General features: G+C 35.1%; 1 protein-coding gene across 1 annotated transcript in view; it reads right to left on the minus strand.

Moving 5' to 3' along the window:
- LOC138705025 (protein CIP2A homolog) overlaps positions 1-19839 on the minus strand; it is a 720063-nt gene that overhangs the window by 437289 nt on the left and 262935 nt on the right. Inside the window, exon 2 of the mRNA XM_069833567.1 lies at positions 16706-16824. Coding sequence (XP_069689668.1) covers positions 16706-16805 — 100 coding nt within the window. The 5' untranslated portion in view covers positions 16806-16824. The remainder of the gene's footprint in view (positions 1-16705; positions 16825-19839) is intronic.

Genomic DNA, 19839 nt, shown 5'->3' on the forward strand with positions numbered 1-19839 from the left:
ATATTTTGATAAATAAATTAGAAAACTTTGGTCTCTCTTCTAACTACGTGAGCTGGTTTGAAAACTATTTAACTAATAGACAATGTTGTGTTCGTCTAGGTGATTCTCTCTCGGACCCATTTAATTGTTTATGTGGAGTTCCCCAAGGATCAACATTAGGCCCTCTATTATTTTTATTATTTATGGATGACATATGTAAAAGAATAAGTTCAAAGTACCTGTTATTTGCTGATGATCTCAAAATCTTTCGCTCAATAAATAGTCCTGCCGATTGCCAAACTCTTCAAAATGATATTAACTCTATTGAACTTTGGTCTGATAATAATGGAATGAAAATTAATGAAACAAAAACTTTTGTCATTTCGTACTCACGAAAAACTACTTCCATAAAATTTAACTATTCTCTTAACAACGTCTGTTTATTAGGAAAAATTCTATTAAAGATCTTGGTGTACTACTCGATTCTAAATTATACTTTCACGTTCATGTTCAATATATTTATAATCATTCAATAAGAATGCTTGGTTTAATAAGGTCTATAACTTATTCTTTTTCTACTCCAGAGTCACTATTAATTCTATACTTTACTTTGGTTCGATCTAAACTTGAATATGCATCTGTAGCCTGGAATTCCATTACTTCAACAGATTCGGTTAAATTGGAAAATATTCCAAGAAAATTTATTTCCTTATGTGCTCTTCGATTTATACCCAATTCCTCTGACTTTAACTATGAGATTACCTGTAAATAATTTAATTGTTGTAGCCTTATTCTAGACGTCAAAATCTTGATTATCAATTTCTTTGCAAAGTTATCAATGGTGATATTGATTGTGAGTCTATCATAAACAACATCAGCCTTCGTATTCCTACAAAAGGTTTAAGATTTCAAAAAAAAATTTATAATAGAAATTCTAAATCACTTTCTCCAGTCTGTAGATGCATAAAATATGCCAATTTGCATGGGCACAATTTAGATCCTTTTAAGGTATAGTTTCGTTTTGATTATTAGTATTTACTGTTCTTGTTATCTATTTTATTTATGTATGTTTTTGTTTATTTAAGATATTATTTAATTGTTTTCGCACCTTTGTATCTTCTGTTTGTGTATTGTGCTGAACTATAATTGGCCTCTGGCTGTTGTTAAGCACACAAATATTAATAATAAATAAATAAATAAAATAAATAAATAAATTATTATTATTATTATTATTATTATTACGGAAGAGTATAATTCTCTCAGATACACGACACCTACATACGTAACACTTTCACTGTTACGAATAGGCCACACATCTTACAAGTAAACGTTCTGATGGGGGCAGATAAAAATTTTTTTTTTTTCTTCCACCATGTCAATAACGTCAAAAGAAGTGCTTATACAAATTTTGGTCACTCGACCACAATTACGAGGGCCGTAAAAAAATAAGTTCGCCAGGGGCCGCTAACAGAAAAAAAAACACAGTTTCATTGGACAAATTTATTGGAACGGACACAGCAATTGTTGAGCTATTTTTCAACATATTTTCCATCGGAATTGAGACATTTCTCATATCATGGGATCGACAGAGAGAGGTGCTGACGCAGTCAAACGGTGGTTCCGATCTGAGGCGGCTGACTTCTACGACACAAAAATTGATCCGATGGTATGACAGATGTATCAATTCCAGTGAGGGATATGTTGACAAATAGCACAACAATTGCTGTATCTGTTTCAATAAATCTTTCTATGCAATTGTGCTTTTTTTCTATAAACGGCCGCAGGGAAAATCACTTTCTGGACGGCCTCGTAATTGCGGTCGAGTGGCCAAATTTTGTATAAGCATTTCTTTTGACATTATTAACATGGTGGAAGAAAAAAATTTAACTTTTTTATCTGCCCCCATTAGAACGTTTGCTTGTTAGTTAGATATAGGTAATAAATAATAATAATAATAATAATAATAATAATAATAATAATAATAATATGTCTATAGTTATTGTAATTTTATAACTTATTATATTTGTTACGTGTTTAAAACTCCTCGAACCTGGAACACTACAAATGTTGAATTTCCATTCCCTTAGGCTTCAGTACAGATCCTATACATTTTGTAACTGAGGGACATGGATGAAGCAGAAATAAAATGCTACGCAATAACAATAATACTCGACGATAGGCAAGCATGATGTCACAGCTAAATAGGGCATAAATCTCGGAGATTCCTCAGGAGCAGGACCACGGAGAATTCGGATTTTATTTCCTTGTTAATTTACTTCATACACTTTTCAATTTACACTCCCATTAAAATAGATCGAAGAATGTCTTTAAGATGCCTGAAATATTCTTGAAAGGAAGCGACAACTACAGTACATCATTAGTTTGTCTAGCGTCATGTGTGGGTCGCGCCTACAATGCACTGCGCCAAATGGCGCTCAATCGACAGCTACGTCCTGCACGCGCAGCCTTTGTTAAGGGGTAGGGTTTTTAGCACTCTGCTAGATAGTAAAACTAATTTTACAGCTTTTTGCGTCCACGGAATTTGTGATGAAGAGACTATGTTTGACGAGATGAGTCCGAGAATTCAGCTTACATTGGACAATTCTCGGATTAGAGAATAAATTAAAGTTTTTTATTACTATTTAAATCTTTTGTTATTATTTCCTAATCAGCCGATGTGCTATTCGAACCTACGCCCCAGCTTTCGTTAAAACCTTAACTACCCCTGCGGTCTAATTCAACGAGTTAGCATAGATGAAAACAGGCTCCTCGTCTTCATATCGGTCTGCATAATTATATTATACTGATGCCGAATGTAGATTTGAAATCTTCTGTCATGCACATTACTCAATATAGGAACTTGAAGGAATGCATTGAACATGATAATACACCAATGTTTATGTACCGTCCGAATTTGAAATATGTAGGCCTACCTATTTCTGTACTCTTTTTAACTGTTAATATATTAACATTATTAGAACTGACATTTATGCCAATCGAAAGCGTCTGGTGGCTTTCTGTGCCGCTGGTAAGCTTATTGGTGGCGTTACCTGGATTCTCATTATGCGTTCTCACGATTCTGCGCGCCCGTGACGAAGATAGCACTGTGTGCTGGCCAGAGAAAACCGCCCGTTTTAAGTCAGCAGTGTATTATAAATTAATATTAGTATTTATCGCTACATGCAATACAAAATAAATATATACTATGGACGTAGCGCACACCCGTTTGAACAAGCTTGTATTCGGGGGCAGTTCCTATAAGTAACTATCTTGTACTAAATGGAATAAGGCTTAAAGATTTAATGAATCAGGGATTGCAGAAACAGCACATGTCACTATTTGTGGCGAAATGAGTTTATTCGAGTTTCATGGACTGTTGATATAGGACTATCATTCCATGCAGAAACCACATATGTCAGTATAGCCGTCTCACATTTGGAGACCTGTGAAATCCTGGAAGCGCGCAGAAACAACTCATGTCAAAGACATGTGCCGACATATTGGTTCCGATTCCAGATGGCAGACATCTGTGATACAAGGATACAAAAATTGACGCCACTGAATGACAAATGTCTCAGTTTTGGTGGTGAATACTTTGAAAAATAACTCAACAATTGCTATATCTGTTCCAATAAAACTTTCCATGAAACGTTGTCCATTTTCTGTAAACGGCCCCAGGAAAACTTATTTTTTACAGCCTTCGTAATTGCTCTGGAGTGGCCAAAATTTGTGTAAGCACTTCTTTTGACATCATTAAGATGATGGAAGAAAGAAGATTAATTTTTTTTATCTAACCCCATGAGAATGTTTGCTTGTAAGTACAAAGGAGAATGCCATATTTACCTTCTTCATTGGCATATCCAGACAAAATCCTGCCGATTCAGAGAGTGAAACTTGACGATATACGCAAACTAATGCGTTACATACCACACGAATATCAAGAATTTTACAACAATATTATTCAGTGGCCTATTGTGGAAAAGTAAGTTCATTTATATGCTGGACTTATGTATAAAGTCCACAGTAGGCCTATGCATATATTATATTCCTAATTTGACAAATAAACTTTAGTTGAACTGAAATTATTATACTATAATTTTGATTCCTTGCAGAAACAACACATGTCAAGCTAATATATATTGTTTTATTTCATTAACAATTCATTAGATTCCAATAAATTTGGTATAAAACGACACATCTATTAGGCTTCTGTCTGAAAAAGCCAGTACTATAACCAATGATGTGGTCTACTACCAGTAATACAGTTTTTGTGTCCACTGAAAAATTTAGTTTCTCCAATCCCCGATTCAAATGAAATCACTAACCAATACAGTTATTACAAAGCAGGGATGATTACGAAGGTAGAAGAAAAGAATCAATTGAAGAATATAATATAAGTTCGAGTAAATAATTATATTATATTGAAATTAAGGAAAAGAAAAGCGGGAAAAGAGACATGTATACAATTTGCTTAATTTCTTTTTTAAATTTATTAAAATCATAATTACTTACGTCACAATCAGTTATATTTTTTATTAGTTCAGTTTTATATGTTTCAATCACTGCACGAATGCAATGGTAGAACTACTTCATTCAATGCTGCTAGAACGGTAAATTTCAACTTCCAGCAATTAGGTTCTGAACTAATATCTTATGACCACATTTGAGCACCATAATCACTTTCTGGACAAAAAAGAGATTATAAAATGTCTTTACATTTGCAAGTCTCGCAACACAATAACATTTATTGATTCAACACCAGAGAATATGGATACAATCATGTTCAGGAGAATTTGATTCTTTGTATGCTGACGAAGTAGTAAGTAGATCAACATTGAAATTATCTAAAGTAATATAAATACACGTACAGATTTCCCTTTAATTAAAATATATTCTCCCTTAATAATTACTTCATAATAACCAGTTCATTACACTTAATGTCAGTACATATTGGTTGCCTAAAAATGAGGCTTTTCACAAATCTTGCATTGTATTGACAATTTTTTAAAATATTAAAATCTAGATGGAAGGAATAAAATAAGTGTGATTTTTTTTTTAATGGAATGGATTTTTGACGGCATGTTGCCGTCACGTGCTACTAATAAATTGAAATATTATCCTTAAATTCAATAAAATTTTTGTGCCACATTACTTTCATGGGTATTAAGTGAAACAGGTTTGTTGAACTCCATAATAATATTTACTTTAATATTTTCGACTGAGACATGTAACAGAAACATTAAAAGACTTATTAGTCCACCGTTATGAAGTAAAAGTTAGCATACCTGACCGTGAAACGAGCAGGCCCGAATTCAAATCCTGGTTGGGACAAGTTACCTGGTAGAGATTTTTTCCCCGAGACTTTCCCTCGATCCATTGGGAGCAAATGCTGGATAACTTTCGGCGCTAGACCCTGGATTTATTTCGCCGGCAATGCCATCTCCATATCATTCAGACGCTAGACATCAACAGCAATTGATAAAATGTCGTAAAATAACCAACTAAAATATTTTATTACTATAATTATCAAATTTATCTCATTTTCAGCTACTATCTTACTAAGTAGACTCCATAGTGACAATTTTACTTCAGTACACAGAATTCCAACACGGACAACAAATGAAGAAATAAAAAACGTCACTGTTTACTTTTGTTGCAATATGGGTCCTACTACAACTTTCTCTAGCCGAGCCTGTGGCTCAGTCTTCCATCCCTTCGGCCCGATTTCGATAGTGATAGAATTTGTGGTGGCAAAAGTAGACGTTGCGGAGCTTTTTTTCGGTGTACTTTCGTTTCCCTCTTTCATTCCATCAACACTTTCTACATTCCTCTCATTTTCTCTATGATCTGCAGTAGTTAAAAATAGACTGAGGTGGAGTCTTGGGATAATAAGGGTCTCCTATGTTGATAAGCATGTAAGGGTTTGGAACTCAGGACCATAGAGCTTATCAGGCACTCATCTGGCGTTGGGACGTGGTTCTGTCAGACCTGAGGCAGGACGGCCTGTCAGCAACTGATTCACTAATGCCATCCAGGCCATTCGTCGGACTTAGACAATTGCAATCAGCACACAATGGTCCTATGAGGGCCAAGCTTCGTGAATCCAGGCCTCGAAAAGTCAAGCCAAGCTGTCTTCGTCGAATATGATTCAATAAAATACGGATGAATTCAAACCCAGTACACGCTAATAATTGAATAACACCACAAAAGCCACAGAGCCCAACGAGCTGTGCAGTCTCATAACTAATTAATCAATAGCCGATATTCTAATTACGTCGTGTTCCAATTCAATTCTGATGCATTAACTTGTGTAATAACTGAAAGTCATGTCCATAAACTAATAATATTGTACTTCAAATATATGCTCCATCGAGCAATGTTGGCTTTTAATTGAATTCAAACCAGAGGAATTTCAAGTAATTGTTGACCTTCCCTCACGTATATCATGAAGTTCGAGCGTTGAATATACCACTTGACATTAACATTAGCTGTGTGTTACATCATCACTCTTCAAGATGTCCTGACAGGAGCTCGGTCTGGTGTAGATTATTCGCTGAAGGTGTCGTTTTCGGTGGTGTTATTGCACGCGGACTCGAATCTGTTCTGTGTCGAGTTTACGTAAAATAATTGAGGCGATCAGAATAAGAACTGCAGATCCCCAGCGACTTCGAATTTTGAGATAAATATACGACTGTGTCCTCCTGCCATTTACCTTTCATATGGTGAATTATCAACTTAATTGAGACATGCCAAAGCGCTCATATTCCACATTGAAAATTAGACCGTAGTGCAAAAGAAAGCTTTCTCAGTGAATAAATGGCATATCACAACTGTGTGTTCTTTTTTTTCGTCCACTACAAGTTCATGACGTTGTAGTCAATATGATGGCGTTCACTAACTCTTTTACTGGACAAAAAAAATTTCATATTGTTACTTGGTAAAAATGATAGTTTCCGATTATCATACATAGATTTTAGTGTCAGGACAAATAAAGACAAATCATAACTATCACATTTTTGTTAAATTTTCATGTAAAAGGTAAAGTAAAGGTATCCCCGTAACATGCCATGAAGGCACTTGGGGGCATGAAGGTAGAGCCCCATGCTTTCCATGACCTCGGCACTACAATGAGGTGGTGTGGTCGGCACCACGCTCTGACCGTCTTTTACCGGTACTTAATTTTATAGGAGGCTGAGTGAATCTCGGGGCCCTTCTGAAAGTTTAGCAACGAAAAAAAATCCTATCACCACCTGGGATCGAACCCCGGACCTTCCAGTACGTAATCAGCTGCTCTACCAACTGAGCTACCCGTTAAATTTCCATGTACTTTGTTTAACTAAACAGCAGAAAAACAAACGAACTACTAAGGACAAATGATACAAAATTTGCAAGTAAACTTTAAGTATCATATTTAACAAATCCTGAAAAAATGAAGTCTTAATGTTAAATATTCGCAGAGCTTTAAAAACAAACATAAAATGTAATTTTTCTCAAAATGGGCTTGGTTCATTATTATTATTATTATTATTATTATTATTATTATTATTATTATTATTATTATTATTATTATTATTATTCTGAGCGCCTCAATTCTGTTCCAGAATGAGAGGCCCTTGCACGCCACTCCAAAATTAAAGACACCTAACCATCACCCGACGTTTTCAATATAAATCCGATAGAGGACTGTGCAATTTTAAAGAATATGAAGTTACTTTCCTTGGAAAGTAAAATTATCCATTTGTCCCTTTTGCAGACTTACTTCTTTACGTAAATGAATTCAATCCCTGAATGATATACATTCATGTAAAATTATCCGCCTATATGAAAATTCAACTCTATTAGTGTGCTCATACTCTCCTTCTATTTTATTGGACGAAAGTGAATGTCCTATAGATGATTCACGTAAGCTGTAGAATTTACATCGCCAGTCTATAGATGCAGGAAAAGTTACCTGGTAAGGTTTATCTTGTCTCAGTAGAAATAAAACCAAGTCCCTTCAAATGAGGGTAGAGATTATAGAAGGGTTGTAAATTTTCAGGATTCCTTTCAAAACCTTGTTATTGTACAGGCTACCGGAACTCAGTTTCTTGAAAGACAAGCTCAGTGACGGAACTATACAGTACGAAGAGAGATATTTTGTTATTTTATTTTGTGCTACAGAATGTATCAACTAGTCCCTTCCGCCACTGGATGGATGGATGGCATCGCTCCACTCCTCCATCGCCATAACAATACAAACGAAGTAAGACATATCTCCTTTCTCTCTCTTTTCACAGTGAGACAAGATACATCACACAGACTTTACTTTTGGAGTGTCAAAATGCAGATAGCTATTTTGTTTTTGGCCAAAGAAATTTTGAGAGAGTTTTCTCAAGACTTAGAATTCTTCCCACATTTTAATTTTACCGTTGTTCATTATCGGCATGTCTTTACTACGTGAACGCAATACATGCTGTTGTTCTAAAGAAGGGTTAAATAATGGGTATGTGTACGAATTTTATTTTGCGCCAAAAATATGGTAATTTTTAATGCGAAACTTATACCAGAGTAATATCATATATTCAAAATCTGAAGAAATCTGTAATATTTACTATTGAAGTCCTAATTAATAACATTAAATATGGAAAATATTACGTGGCTGGCGTAAGCCATGTCTGAACAAGAAAAGATTATAACAGCCATTCCGGAGTGAGTGTAGTGAATCTTCTGTGCTTTGCATTTATAGCCCTGCTACATGCTTGTTTCTCATCCGTTGTACAATTTGTACAATGTTCCCCCACTGATCTTAATTACAGAACTATATTTCGCAATAATTTTACACACTTGTTGGTTCAAGAAGAGTTCATGCCGGTGCTTATCTTGGTTTTCGGTCGACACGAGTTAGTAATTTATTCTACTATTCTACTGTATTCTGTAACAAGAATAGTTCTCTGTGGCATTCTGGCCGTTGAGTCTGAGGTTCGCAGATTGAAAATTGGTCGAGGTTTTTCAAGGGAGGTAAAACCCTAGCATGGCTTCCTCCGAAAGGGAAGCGAAGCCGTGGTTCCCATGTCGTAGGTTTAGTGCGGCACGTAAGAGAACATTGACCTTGACAGAGGACTCCGGGCAAAGACTCGTACATTTGTTTTTATTGAATGCATAAGTTAATATGTTTTCAATATTGAATATTTTTAATCTCCTTTAAAACGGTTTATTATCTGAATAGGTTTCGTTAATTTTTTCTTTTGGTTTTTCAAATGCATCAGAAAATATAAATATTTAGCTTCAATATTTTAGTTCCGACTTTATAAATACATCACTATAAAATACAAATATTTTTTAAGTTCTCTTTATTTCGGTTTGTGCAATTCCAATATCCTCTTAGTTGTGAAAAGTAGTTTCATATTAATAACCATTTGGATTCTAATTCTTTTTTAATAATACACAACTACGGTATTTATACCAATAAAGGAACTTATTAAAACAACTAAAAATTTAATGTCAAAATAATATACTTAATGTATCCTTAAATTCATTTCACCATGATTTCACTTGACGCGTAACGCGTTAACGGATGTAACTACCTCAGTAAATAATTATAACAATACGGAAAAGAGATAAAAGCGTAACAAAGGGAATTACATCTTGCAATATGCGTAAAAGATGTAACTTTCTGAATTAATAGTTATAATGATGCGGAAAGAGATAAAGGCGTAACAAAGGAACTTACAACCTGTAATATGCGTAAAAGATGTAACTTTGTGAATAAATAGTTATAACGATGCGGGAAAGAGATAAAAGCGTAACAAAGGGAGTTACGTCTTGTAATATGCGTAAAAGATGTAACATTCTGAAATAATAGCTATAATGTTATAATAATGCGGGAAAGAGATAAATGCGTAAGAAAGGGACTTACATCCTGTAATATGTGTAAAAGATGTAACTTTCTGAACCAATAGCTATAATGATGTGCGAAAGAGATAAAAGCCTAATAAAGGGAGTTACATCCTGTAATATGCGTAAAAGATGTAACTTTCTGAACTAATAGTTATAATGATGTGCGAAAGAGATAAAAGCGTAATAAAGGGAGTTACATCCTGTAATATGCGTAAAAGATGTAACTTTCTGAACTAATAGTTATAATAATGCGGGAAAGATATAAAAGCGTAACAAAGGGAGTTACATCTTGTAATATGTGTAAAAGATGTAACATTCTGAAACAATAGTTATAATGTTATAATGATGCGGGAAAGAGATAAATGCATAAGAAATGGAGTTACATCTTGTAATATGCGTAAAAGATGTAAGTTTCTGAAACAATAGTTATAATGTTATAATGATGCGGGAAAGAGATGAAAGCGTAAGAAAGGAAGTTACAACCTGTAATATGGGTAAAAGATGTAACTTTCTGAACCAATAGTTATAATGATGCGGGAAAGATATAAAAGCGTAACAAAGGGAGTTACATCCTGTAATATGCGTAAAAGATGTAACTTTCTGAAGCAATAGTTATAATGATGCGGGAAAGAGATAAAAGCGTAGCAAAGGGAGTTACATCTTGTAATATGCGTAAAATATGTAACTTTCTGAACCAATAGTTATAATGATGCGGGAAAGAGGTAAAAGCGTAACAAATGGAGTTAATCTTGTAATATGCGTAAAAGATGTAAGTTTCTGAAACAATAGTTATAATCTTATAATGATGCGGGAAAGAGATAAAAGCGTAAGAAAGGGAGTTACATCCTGTAATAAGGGTAAAAGATGTAACTTTCTCAACCAATAGTTATAATGATGCGGGAAAAAGATAAAAGCGTAAGAAAGGGACTTACATCCTGCAATATGCGTAAAAGATGTAACGTTCTGAAACAATAGTTATAACGTTGTTATAATAATGCGGAAAAGAGATAAAAGCGTAAGAAAGGGAGTTACATCCTGTAATATACGCAAAAGATATAACTTTCTGAACCAATAGTTATTATGATGCGGGAAAGAGATAAAAGCGTAACAAAGGGAGTTACATCCTATAATATATGTAAACGAATGTAACTTTCTCAACTAACAATTATAACATTGAGGCAAAGAGATAAAAGCCAAAAAAAGAAAGTTACATCCTATGATATTCGTAAAGGGTTGTAACTTCTATAACAAACAATTATAACGTTGCAGGAAAAACATAAAAGCGTAACAAAGGGAGATCCTATAATATGCGTAAAGGAATGTAACTTCCTCAACCAACAATTATAACCTTGCGGGAAAGAGATAAAAGTGCAAGAAAGGGAGTTACATCTTGTAATATGCGTAAAAGATGTAACTTTCCGAACCAATAGTTATAATGTTATAATAATGAGGGAAAGAGATAAAAGCGTAAGAAAGGGAGTTACATCCTGTAATATGAGTGAAAGATGTTACTTTCTGACGCAATAATTATAATGATGCGGGAAATAGATAGAAGCGTAACAAAGGGAGTGACATCCTATAATATGCGTAAACGGATGTAACTTTCTCAACCAATAATTATAACATTGAGGCAAAGTGATAAAAGCCAAAAAAAGAAAGTTACATCCTATGATATTCGTAAAGGGTTGTAACTTCTATAACAAACAATTATAACGTTGCAGGAAAAACATAAAAGCGTAACAAAGGGAGATCCTATAATATGCGTAAAGGAATGTAACTTCCTCAACCAACAATTATAACCTTGCGGGAAAGAGATAAAAGTGCAAGAAAGGGAGTTACATCTTGTAATATGCGTAAAAGATGTAACTTTCCGAACCAATAGTTATAATGTTATAATAATGAGGGAAAGAGATAAATGCGTAAGAAAGGGACTTACATCCTGTAATATGTGTAAAAGATGTAACTTTCTGAACCAATAGCTATAATGATGTGCGAAAGAGATAAAAGCCTAATAAAGGGAGTTACATCCTGTAATATGCGTAAAAGATGTAACTTTCTGAACTAATAGTTATAATGATGTGCGAAAGAGATAAAAGCGTAATAAAGGGAGTTACATCCTGTAATATGCGTAAAAGATGTAACTTTCTGAACTAATAGTTATAATAATGCGGGAAAGATATAAAAGCGTAACAAAGGGAGTTACATCTTGTAATATGTGTAAAAGATGTAACATTCTGAAACAATAGTTATAATGTTATAATGATGCGGGAAAGAGATAAATGCATAAGAAATGGAGTTACATCTTGTAATATGCGTAAAAGATGTAAGTTTCTGAAACAATAGTTATAATGTTATAATGATGCGGGAAAGAGATGAAAGCGTAAGAAAGGAAGTTACAACCTGTAATATGGGTAAAAGATGTAACTTTCTGAACCAATAGTTATAATGATGCGGGAAAGATATAAAAGCGTAACAAAGGGAGTTACATCCTGTAATATGCGTAAAAGATGTAACTTTCTGAAGCAATAGTTATAATGATGCGGGAAAGAGATAAAAGCGTAGCAAAGGGAGTTACATCTTGTAATATGCGTAAAATATGTAACTTTCTGAACCAATAGTTATAATGATGCGGGAAAGAGGTAAAAGCGTAACAAATGGAGTTAATCTTGTAATATGCGTAAAAGATGTAAGTTTCTGAAACAATAGTTATAATCTTATAATGATGCGGGAAAGAGATAAAAGCGTAAGAAAGGGAGTTACATCCTGTAATATGGGTAAAAGATGTAACTTTCTGAACCAATAGTTATAATGATGCGGGAAAAAGATAAAAGCGTAAGAAAGGGACTTACATCCTGCAATATGCGTAAAAGATGTAACGTTCTGAAACAATAGTTATAACGTTGTTATAATAATGCGGAAAAGAGATAAAAGCGTAAGAAAGGGAGTTACATCCTGTAATATACGCAAAAGATATAACTTTCTGAACCAATAGTTATTATGATGCGGGAAAGAGATAAAAGCGTAACAAAGGGAGTTACATCCTATAATATATGTAAACGAATGTAACTTTCTCAACTAACAATTATAACATTGAGGCAAAGAGATAAAAGCCAAAAAAAGAAAGTTACATCCTATGATATTCGTAAAGGGTTGTAACTTCTATAACAAACAATTATAACGTTGCAGGAAAAACATAAAAGCGTAACAAAGGGAGATCCTATAATATGCGTAAAGGAATGTAACTTCCTCAACCAACAATTATAACCTTGCGGGAAAGAGATAAAAGTGCAAGAAAGGGAGTTACATCTTGTAATATGCGTAAAAGATGTAACTTTCCGAACCAATAGTTATAATGTTATAATAATGAGGGAAAGAGATAAAAGCGTAAGAAAGGGAGTTACATCCTGTAATATGAGTGAAAGATGTTACTTTCTGACGCAATAATTATAATGATGCGGGAAATAGATAGAAGCGTAACAAAGGGAGTGACATCCTATAATATGCGTAAACGGATGTAACTCTCTCAACCAATAATTATAACATTGAGGCAAAGTGATAAAAGCCAAACAAGGAAAGTTGTATCCTATAATATTCGTAAATGGGTGTAACTTCTATAACAAACAATTATAACGTTGCGGGAAAGACATAAAAGCGTAGCAAAGGGAGATGCTGTAATATGCGTGAAGGGATGTACCTTCGTCAACCAACAATTATAACCTTGCGGGAAAGAGATAAAAGCGTAAGAAAAGAATTTATATCCTATAATATGCATAAACGAATGTAACTTTCTCAACCAGCAATTATAACGTTGAGGGAAGGACATAAAAGCGTAACAAAGAGAGTTACATCCTATTATATGCGTAAACAGATACAGCTTTCTCAACGAACAATTATAACGTGCGGGAATGAGATAAAAGCGTAACAAAGAAAGTTAAATCCTATAATATGCGTAAATGGATGTAACTTCCTTAATCAACAATTATAACTTCGCGGGAAAGACATAAAAGTGTAACATAGGGAGATCTGTAATATCGTAAAGGGATGTAACTTCCTCTACCAACAATTATAACCTTGCGGGATAGAGATAAGAGCGTAACAAAGGGAGTTACATCCTAAAATATGCGTAGAGTAAATGGATGTAACATCCTCAACCAGCAATTATAATCTTGCGGGAAAGAGATAAGTGCAGCCATTTTGAAACGAGTAGTTTTTAGAAGGGATAAAGATATTTGAACATTATTTCCACAGTTACATTCAGTTACGCCAATTATAGGATGTAACTTTCTTTGTTACGCTTTTATCTCTTTCCCACAACGTTATAATTGTAGGTTGAGTAAGTTACATCCGTTTACGCATATCACAGAACTTATACAAGTGACAAGAAAAAGTTAGCAAATCGTATCCCAAATGCTCGTACTGAACTGATAACAAAGTGGAAGTTCATTCGGGATTTTAAATAATGACTCGGGTAGTGCTTGTTTGTTACTGTGAGCCTTCATGCAAACGTAACTTAGAGATCGATTATTTAGTCCTGGCAGCTCAGCGACCCAAAACAGGGGAAGTAATAGAAGTAGTGGGGAGAGTTCCGGAGTAGAGATAAAGGCGAGCGATCGGTAATAGGAATGCAGTACAGGTTAACTATACTGGAAACACAACGCTATACTGCATGCGTGTCATCCGATCGCTCTGACTGCAGGCAACAGACTAACCTGAACATTCCTTGGCGTAACTTGGACTCGCCTGACCCAGGCGCACATTGCTGGCGATTGTCAGGACTAAATAATCGTACTGTACTCAATTCCCAGCTTTCTAAATTTGTAAACATTATATAAAATAGTTTCTTTTAATAACATTGTTAGGGATATCCTAAATATTCTATGCTAATATTTTTTAATTTTATTTTCAGGGGACTATTAACACAGAATACCTGAAGGTACTGCCTAATCTCTCACGTTATTCATCGTCTACACATCAGACTGTCTTATATACAGGGTGTTTCCTGGCTAGTGTTACTAACTTTCATGGATGATGGGGAAGAGCACATGTATCAATTTGAGATAAGGAACCCTGGTCCAGAAATGACTGAGTCGAAAGTTATAAGCAAAAACAGCTGTGTGGAAATGAAATAATTTTATTCCTCCGTACACTTTATTTATATGTATTTATCTGTACATCTTACACATACTGTATTCATGTTATGTTATATACGTTGTCTACTTACGTACAGTATTCCTTTCAGTGCGCTGTCTGAGGGGTGGGGACAGGAAACTATACTAAACCAATGCAGATAGCGTAGTGTGTAACAACGGACATGGTCGGTCCTGATATGCAGTGTATGTGTGTATGTTGCAGTGTTCAGTCGATCAGTCCTAGTGAAATGGAGGAGAACACGAGAGCGGAATAAGCAGACCTGATTTTAGAATACGGATTAGTCAATGGGAACAGTAGACAAGCTCACAGATTGTATCGGGCCAGTTACCCACGTAAGAGACATCCGGCCCATATCATCTTTCCACGACTGTTCCAAAGGTTAAGGGAAAGAGGGCACGTGGTGCAAAATTACAATTTCATTTCCACACAACTATTTTTGCTTATAACTTTCGACTCAGTCATTTCCGTACCAGGGTTCCTTATCTCAAATTGATACATGTGCCCTTCCCCATCATCCCTGAAAGTTAGTAACAGCAGCCCTGTATAATGATTATCAATGCGTACAGCATACAGGCAAAACTATCATATTTACAACATATTATCATATTGATAATTCATACAGCATATTTCAAAATTATCTCAATCTGATTGAAAATTTACTTCTTAACTGGAAAATAAAAATAAACGCTGCAAGGAGTGCAGTGGTAATATTCATCAAAGACCCCAAAAGATCCATTTGGCCTGAAGCTATTCAATGAAATTATGCGAAACATGAAAGAAATAACAAACTTAGGTGTCCTTCTGCACGGCAGACATACCTTTAATTTTAGCGTTAAAATAACAGCATTCAAATCGTATTTCATATCCGAACGTTTATATCAAATATCCAAATTGCCCTCTTTAAGTTTATGGACAAAGAAAACATTCTGCATAATGATAATAAGAGCTTCCATTCTACATGTTTACTCTGCCTGGTCTTCAATCAACAAAAATCGTTAAGTAGCCTTCGGGTTGTATAAAGAACAGTCATTCGCTCTATCATAAGAGCAGATTATAAAACATGGAACAAGTTCCTTCACCAAGATCTCAACATGGAACCAACAGAAATAATCATTCATAAAAAACCTGCAATTTATCTGCTGAATAAATGGTTATCCAAATTCATTATTTTATGAAGTTTAATTACTTTGAACTTCATCTCACAACAAGCCAGCATCTTCTAAATTCACAAGGCGATATAGATCTAGTAAAATGCATAAGCAACAAGAAATTATTCACTCTATCTCAAATCACTTATGTCTCCATATTCTAAGAACTCTATGCAACAAAATTCTTAATCTGTTAGAAAGTGAGTTCCGTGTATGTTCACGGACTCTTGCCAAGTTGGAATTGTTTCTTTTCATTACGTTTAACTAAGAGATTTTAATAAAGTGGATATTGCACATTAGTAATATAATAATCAGATGTCGCAGTAATCGTGAGAAGTATCATGCGCAGTTTTCGTGAAAATGGAAGAGTGAAGCTAGTGGCAATTTTTGTAAGCATATAGAATCAGGATTTGCACATAAATCCACAACCTTCTGCAATGAAGTAGAACAGAACCTCTGTTTTGAAAAGATAATTTCGTTCGAGTTGCATAGAGAGCAGATCACGAAAGTCCAATATTAGAGCTAATATTTGATGTGGCAAGAGTACCAACCTCTTTCATTTTCCACTGGAGCTGGATCGACGAAGCTTCTCCTGATATCAGCCATTAGAAACAACGCCGCCAGCAGCGTGTATGAGACGTAGCTTCTCATATCTTTACAGTACAACGACCTGTAACAAAAGAAACACGTTTTCAAGTTCTAGGTTTACATAAACTCATAACATACTTCTGGCTCATGCGTTAGCAACTAGTTATTGTGGAATGACAGTTGCTACCTCTAGTGTGAAAGTGAAAGAGAGGTGAAACGGGACAAACACAGAGGTGATCAAATAGATTCAGAAATTTCTTTTATAAGAGTATAATTACTAATTTAACAAATTCTGGTTTCCACTGGTTCATGCAGGTGGGAAAACGAGTAATAGTTGATATGGAGGCGAATGGAGGACGAAGGAATGATGTCATGAAGTTTTATATAAGACAAGGACAAGAAGAGATGGTAGAAGGAAAATATCAGAGTACCAATCGTCTTATCGCGACTTCAATAGCCCATCAAGCGATTCCGATTGCGAGGTGTTAAGGGGAGACCTATCGGAACTATGAAGTGCATTAGGCGACTCCGGACGCCGACGGTGTAGGGAGATGTTTACTATATCGGAACTCTTGTAGCAGACCAGACAATTTTAGAAAGAGAGAAGTATGAAGATTTTTTTATTTTTATTTTAGTAGGTTATTTCACGACACTTTATCAACATCTTAGGTTATTTAGCGTCTGAAAGAAATGAAGGTGATAATGCCTGTGAAATGAGTCATGGGTCCAGCACCGATAGTTACCTAGCATTTGCTCATATTGGGTTGGGGGAGAACCCCGAAAAAAAACCTCAACCAGGTAACTTGCCCCAACCGGGAATCGAACCCGGGCCACCTGGTTTCGCAGCCAGACACGCTAACCGTTACTCCAAAGGTGTTGACAAGTATGAAAGTATGGACAGGTTAAATCAAGAGCAGATTTGCGGATATTAATGAATTAAATGAGAGAGTAGTCTCGTGGACGAATATGTACTAAATTTTGAATTTCGAGCTGGTACCCGAGACGAAAATAAGATGCAGAAAAGATACGGAAGTGCTTAAGTGCACTCGACAAAAACATTTGAAGCATCGGTTATCGAACTGTTGGGACTACCCGAGAAATCCGAAATATAGAAGATACGCAGAGTGTCTGCAATGGTTTAAGGTGGCCAAATCCTTCGTCAGGGACTGAAACTTAGTTCTATGTTGAGGGAAAATTACCTTTTATCCAAAAGTGTGGTCTGACAAGAAGCTTAATATCAGAGGCGGAGAGATTGCACTCAGAGAACTACCGAACGTCAAGTACTTGATAATTTGTCAAGAGAACCTTTTATATTCACAAGGGCAAGACAAGCCGTTGTTAGCGGAAAATCTAATTGCTCGTAGGAGAACTGTCTACTAGAATGGCAATGGAAGACAATGTGCTACAAAATGTCGGAGTAGAAGTCACACTCTTGCTTACATGGACGTTGTAGATTTTTCCGTAACATCTCGAATTTCTGGGAAGCCATGAGTGCTCTTTCGCGATCGACTTAGAGTGAAAAAAAATCAAGTTGTTAGCGAGCTCAGCAGGGAAGTTAGATAGTTAGATCGTCTGCAAATTCCTTGTGTGGCAGGTTGCCGCTGAAAAGTACTGACCAGTACGTATAATACAAGAAAAACTGATTTGAAGACCGGCCAAGTAGGCTTTCATAGACTGTCTTTGATGCAGGAACCAATTCTAGTTCCTTGACGGTAATTGAACGATTATGGTGTGTGCATGAAGGAAGTAATTATTATTTATAAATTAACAGTTGCATCATAGTGAACTCCTTACCCTGTTCACCACATACTCTGCTTCATCTTCATATTTAGTACTATCAAGATGTTTGCACACAGTTCCTTGGACAGACAGCCGGCTAGAACTCATGAGTTCATAGAACTGAATTGAAAAGCATTATGAAGTCCTAAAACGAAAAACCAAAGCTTGTGCTATTCTACGTTATATAGGCCTATTTAAAAAGGGATAAAAAATTCCCTTTCTATTTCAACGATTTTCAACTGTTCGTGGAATATATTCCAACTTACATTGATGTATATTGATGGAATGTACTGTATGGTTCTTTAGAGACTCGGTGATAGTTGCTCTTTAATCAGACTTAATATAATTAATCTCCAACTTTCTGAATTGAGTTCTGTTGTCCTTTCTGTCCTCGCTGTAATTATGGTTACACTGTACCTGAAATTTACAAATTATTTCTTCATCATGTGGTCAGCATTCCACAAAACAGAATAGAAGGTATGTACAAGTAGTTTTTAAACAAAGGAGATAAATATGCAGTTTCGCTTCTGAGACATTAACTGCCGTATAGATAGTTATAATTATTGCTACCAATTGAGTTACAAATGGGGACATTAATATTATTTACAATATATTATGTACATACATACATACATACATACATACATACATACATACATACATACATACATGCATGCATGCATACATACATACATTCATACATACATACATACATACAGTCCACACCTGTGATGTAACAGTCAGCGCGTCTGGCCGCGAAACCAGGTGGCTCGGGTTCGAATCCCGGTCGGAGCAAGTTACCTGGTTGAGGTTTTTTCCGGGGTTTTCCCTCAACCCAATACGAGAAAATGCTGGGTAACTTTTAGTGCTGGACCCCGGACTCATTCATCGGCATTATCACCTTCATTTCATTCAGACGCTAAATAACCTAGATGTTGATACAGCGTCGTAAAATAACCCAATAAAATAAAAATAAAATACATACATACACACATACATACATACATAACATACATATGTAGAGTAAGGTGATTCCGATCGAATTTGTGGAAATTATCGCTAGATAAAATACGAGAGAGAGTCAAAAAATAACATTAACAATTGTTTTATTAATTGAATATGTATAATAAGACTACAAACAATTCATCACTTTTCAACATAGTCCCCAGTACGTTCAATGCAAGTGTTCCTGTTATACTATGTTGAAGTGTTTGTAGTCTTAATGTACATATTAAATTAATAAAACAATTATTAATGTTATTTTTTGACTCTCCCTCGTAATATAACATATTTTCATAAAATTATATTATGAATTGGA

Source organism: Periplaneta americana, chromosome 8, assembly GCF_040183065.1.
Source record: "Periplaneta americana isolate PAMFEO1 chromosome 8, P.americana_PAMFEO1_priV1, whole genome shotgun sequence".
NCBI lineage: Eukaryota > Metazoa > Arthropoda > Insecta > Blattodea > Blattidae > Periplaneta > Periplaneta americana.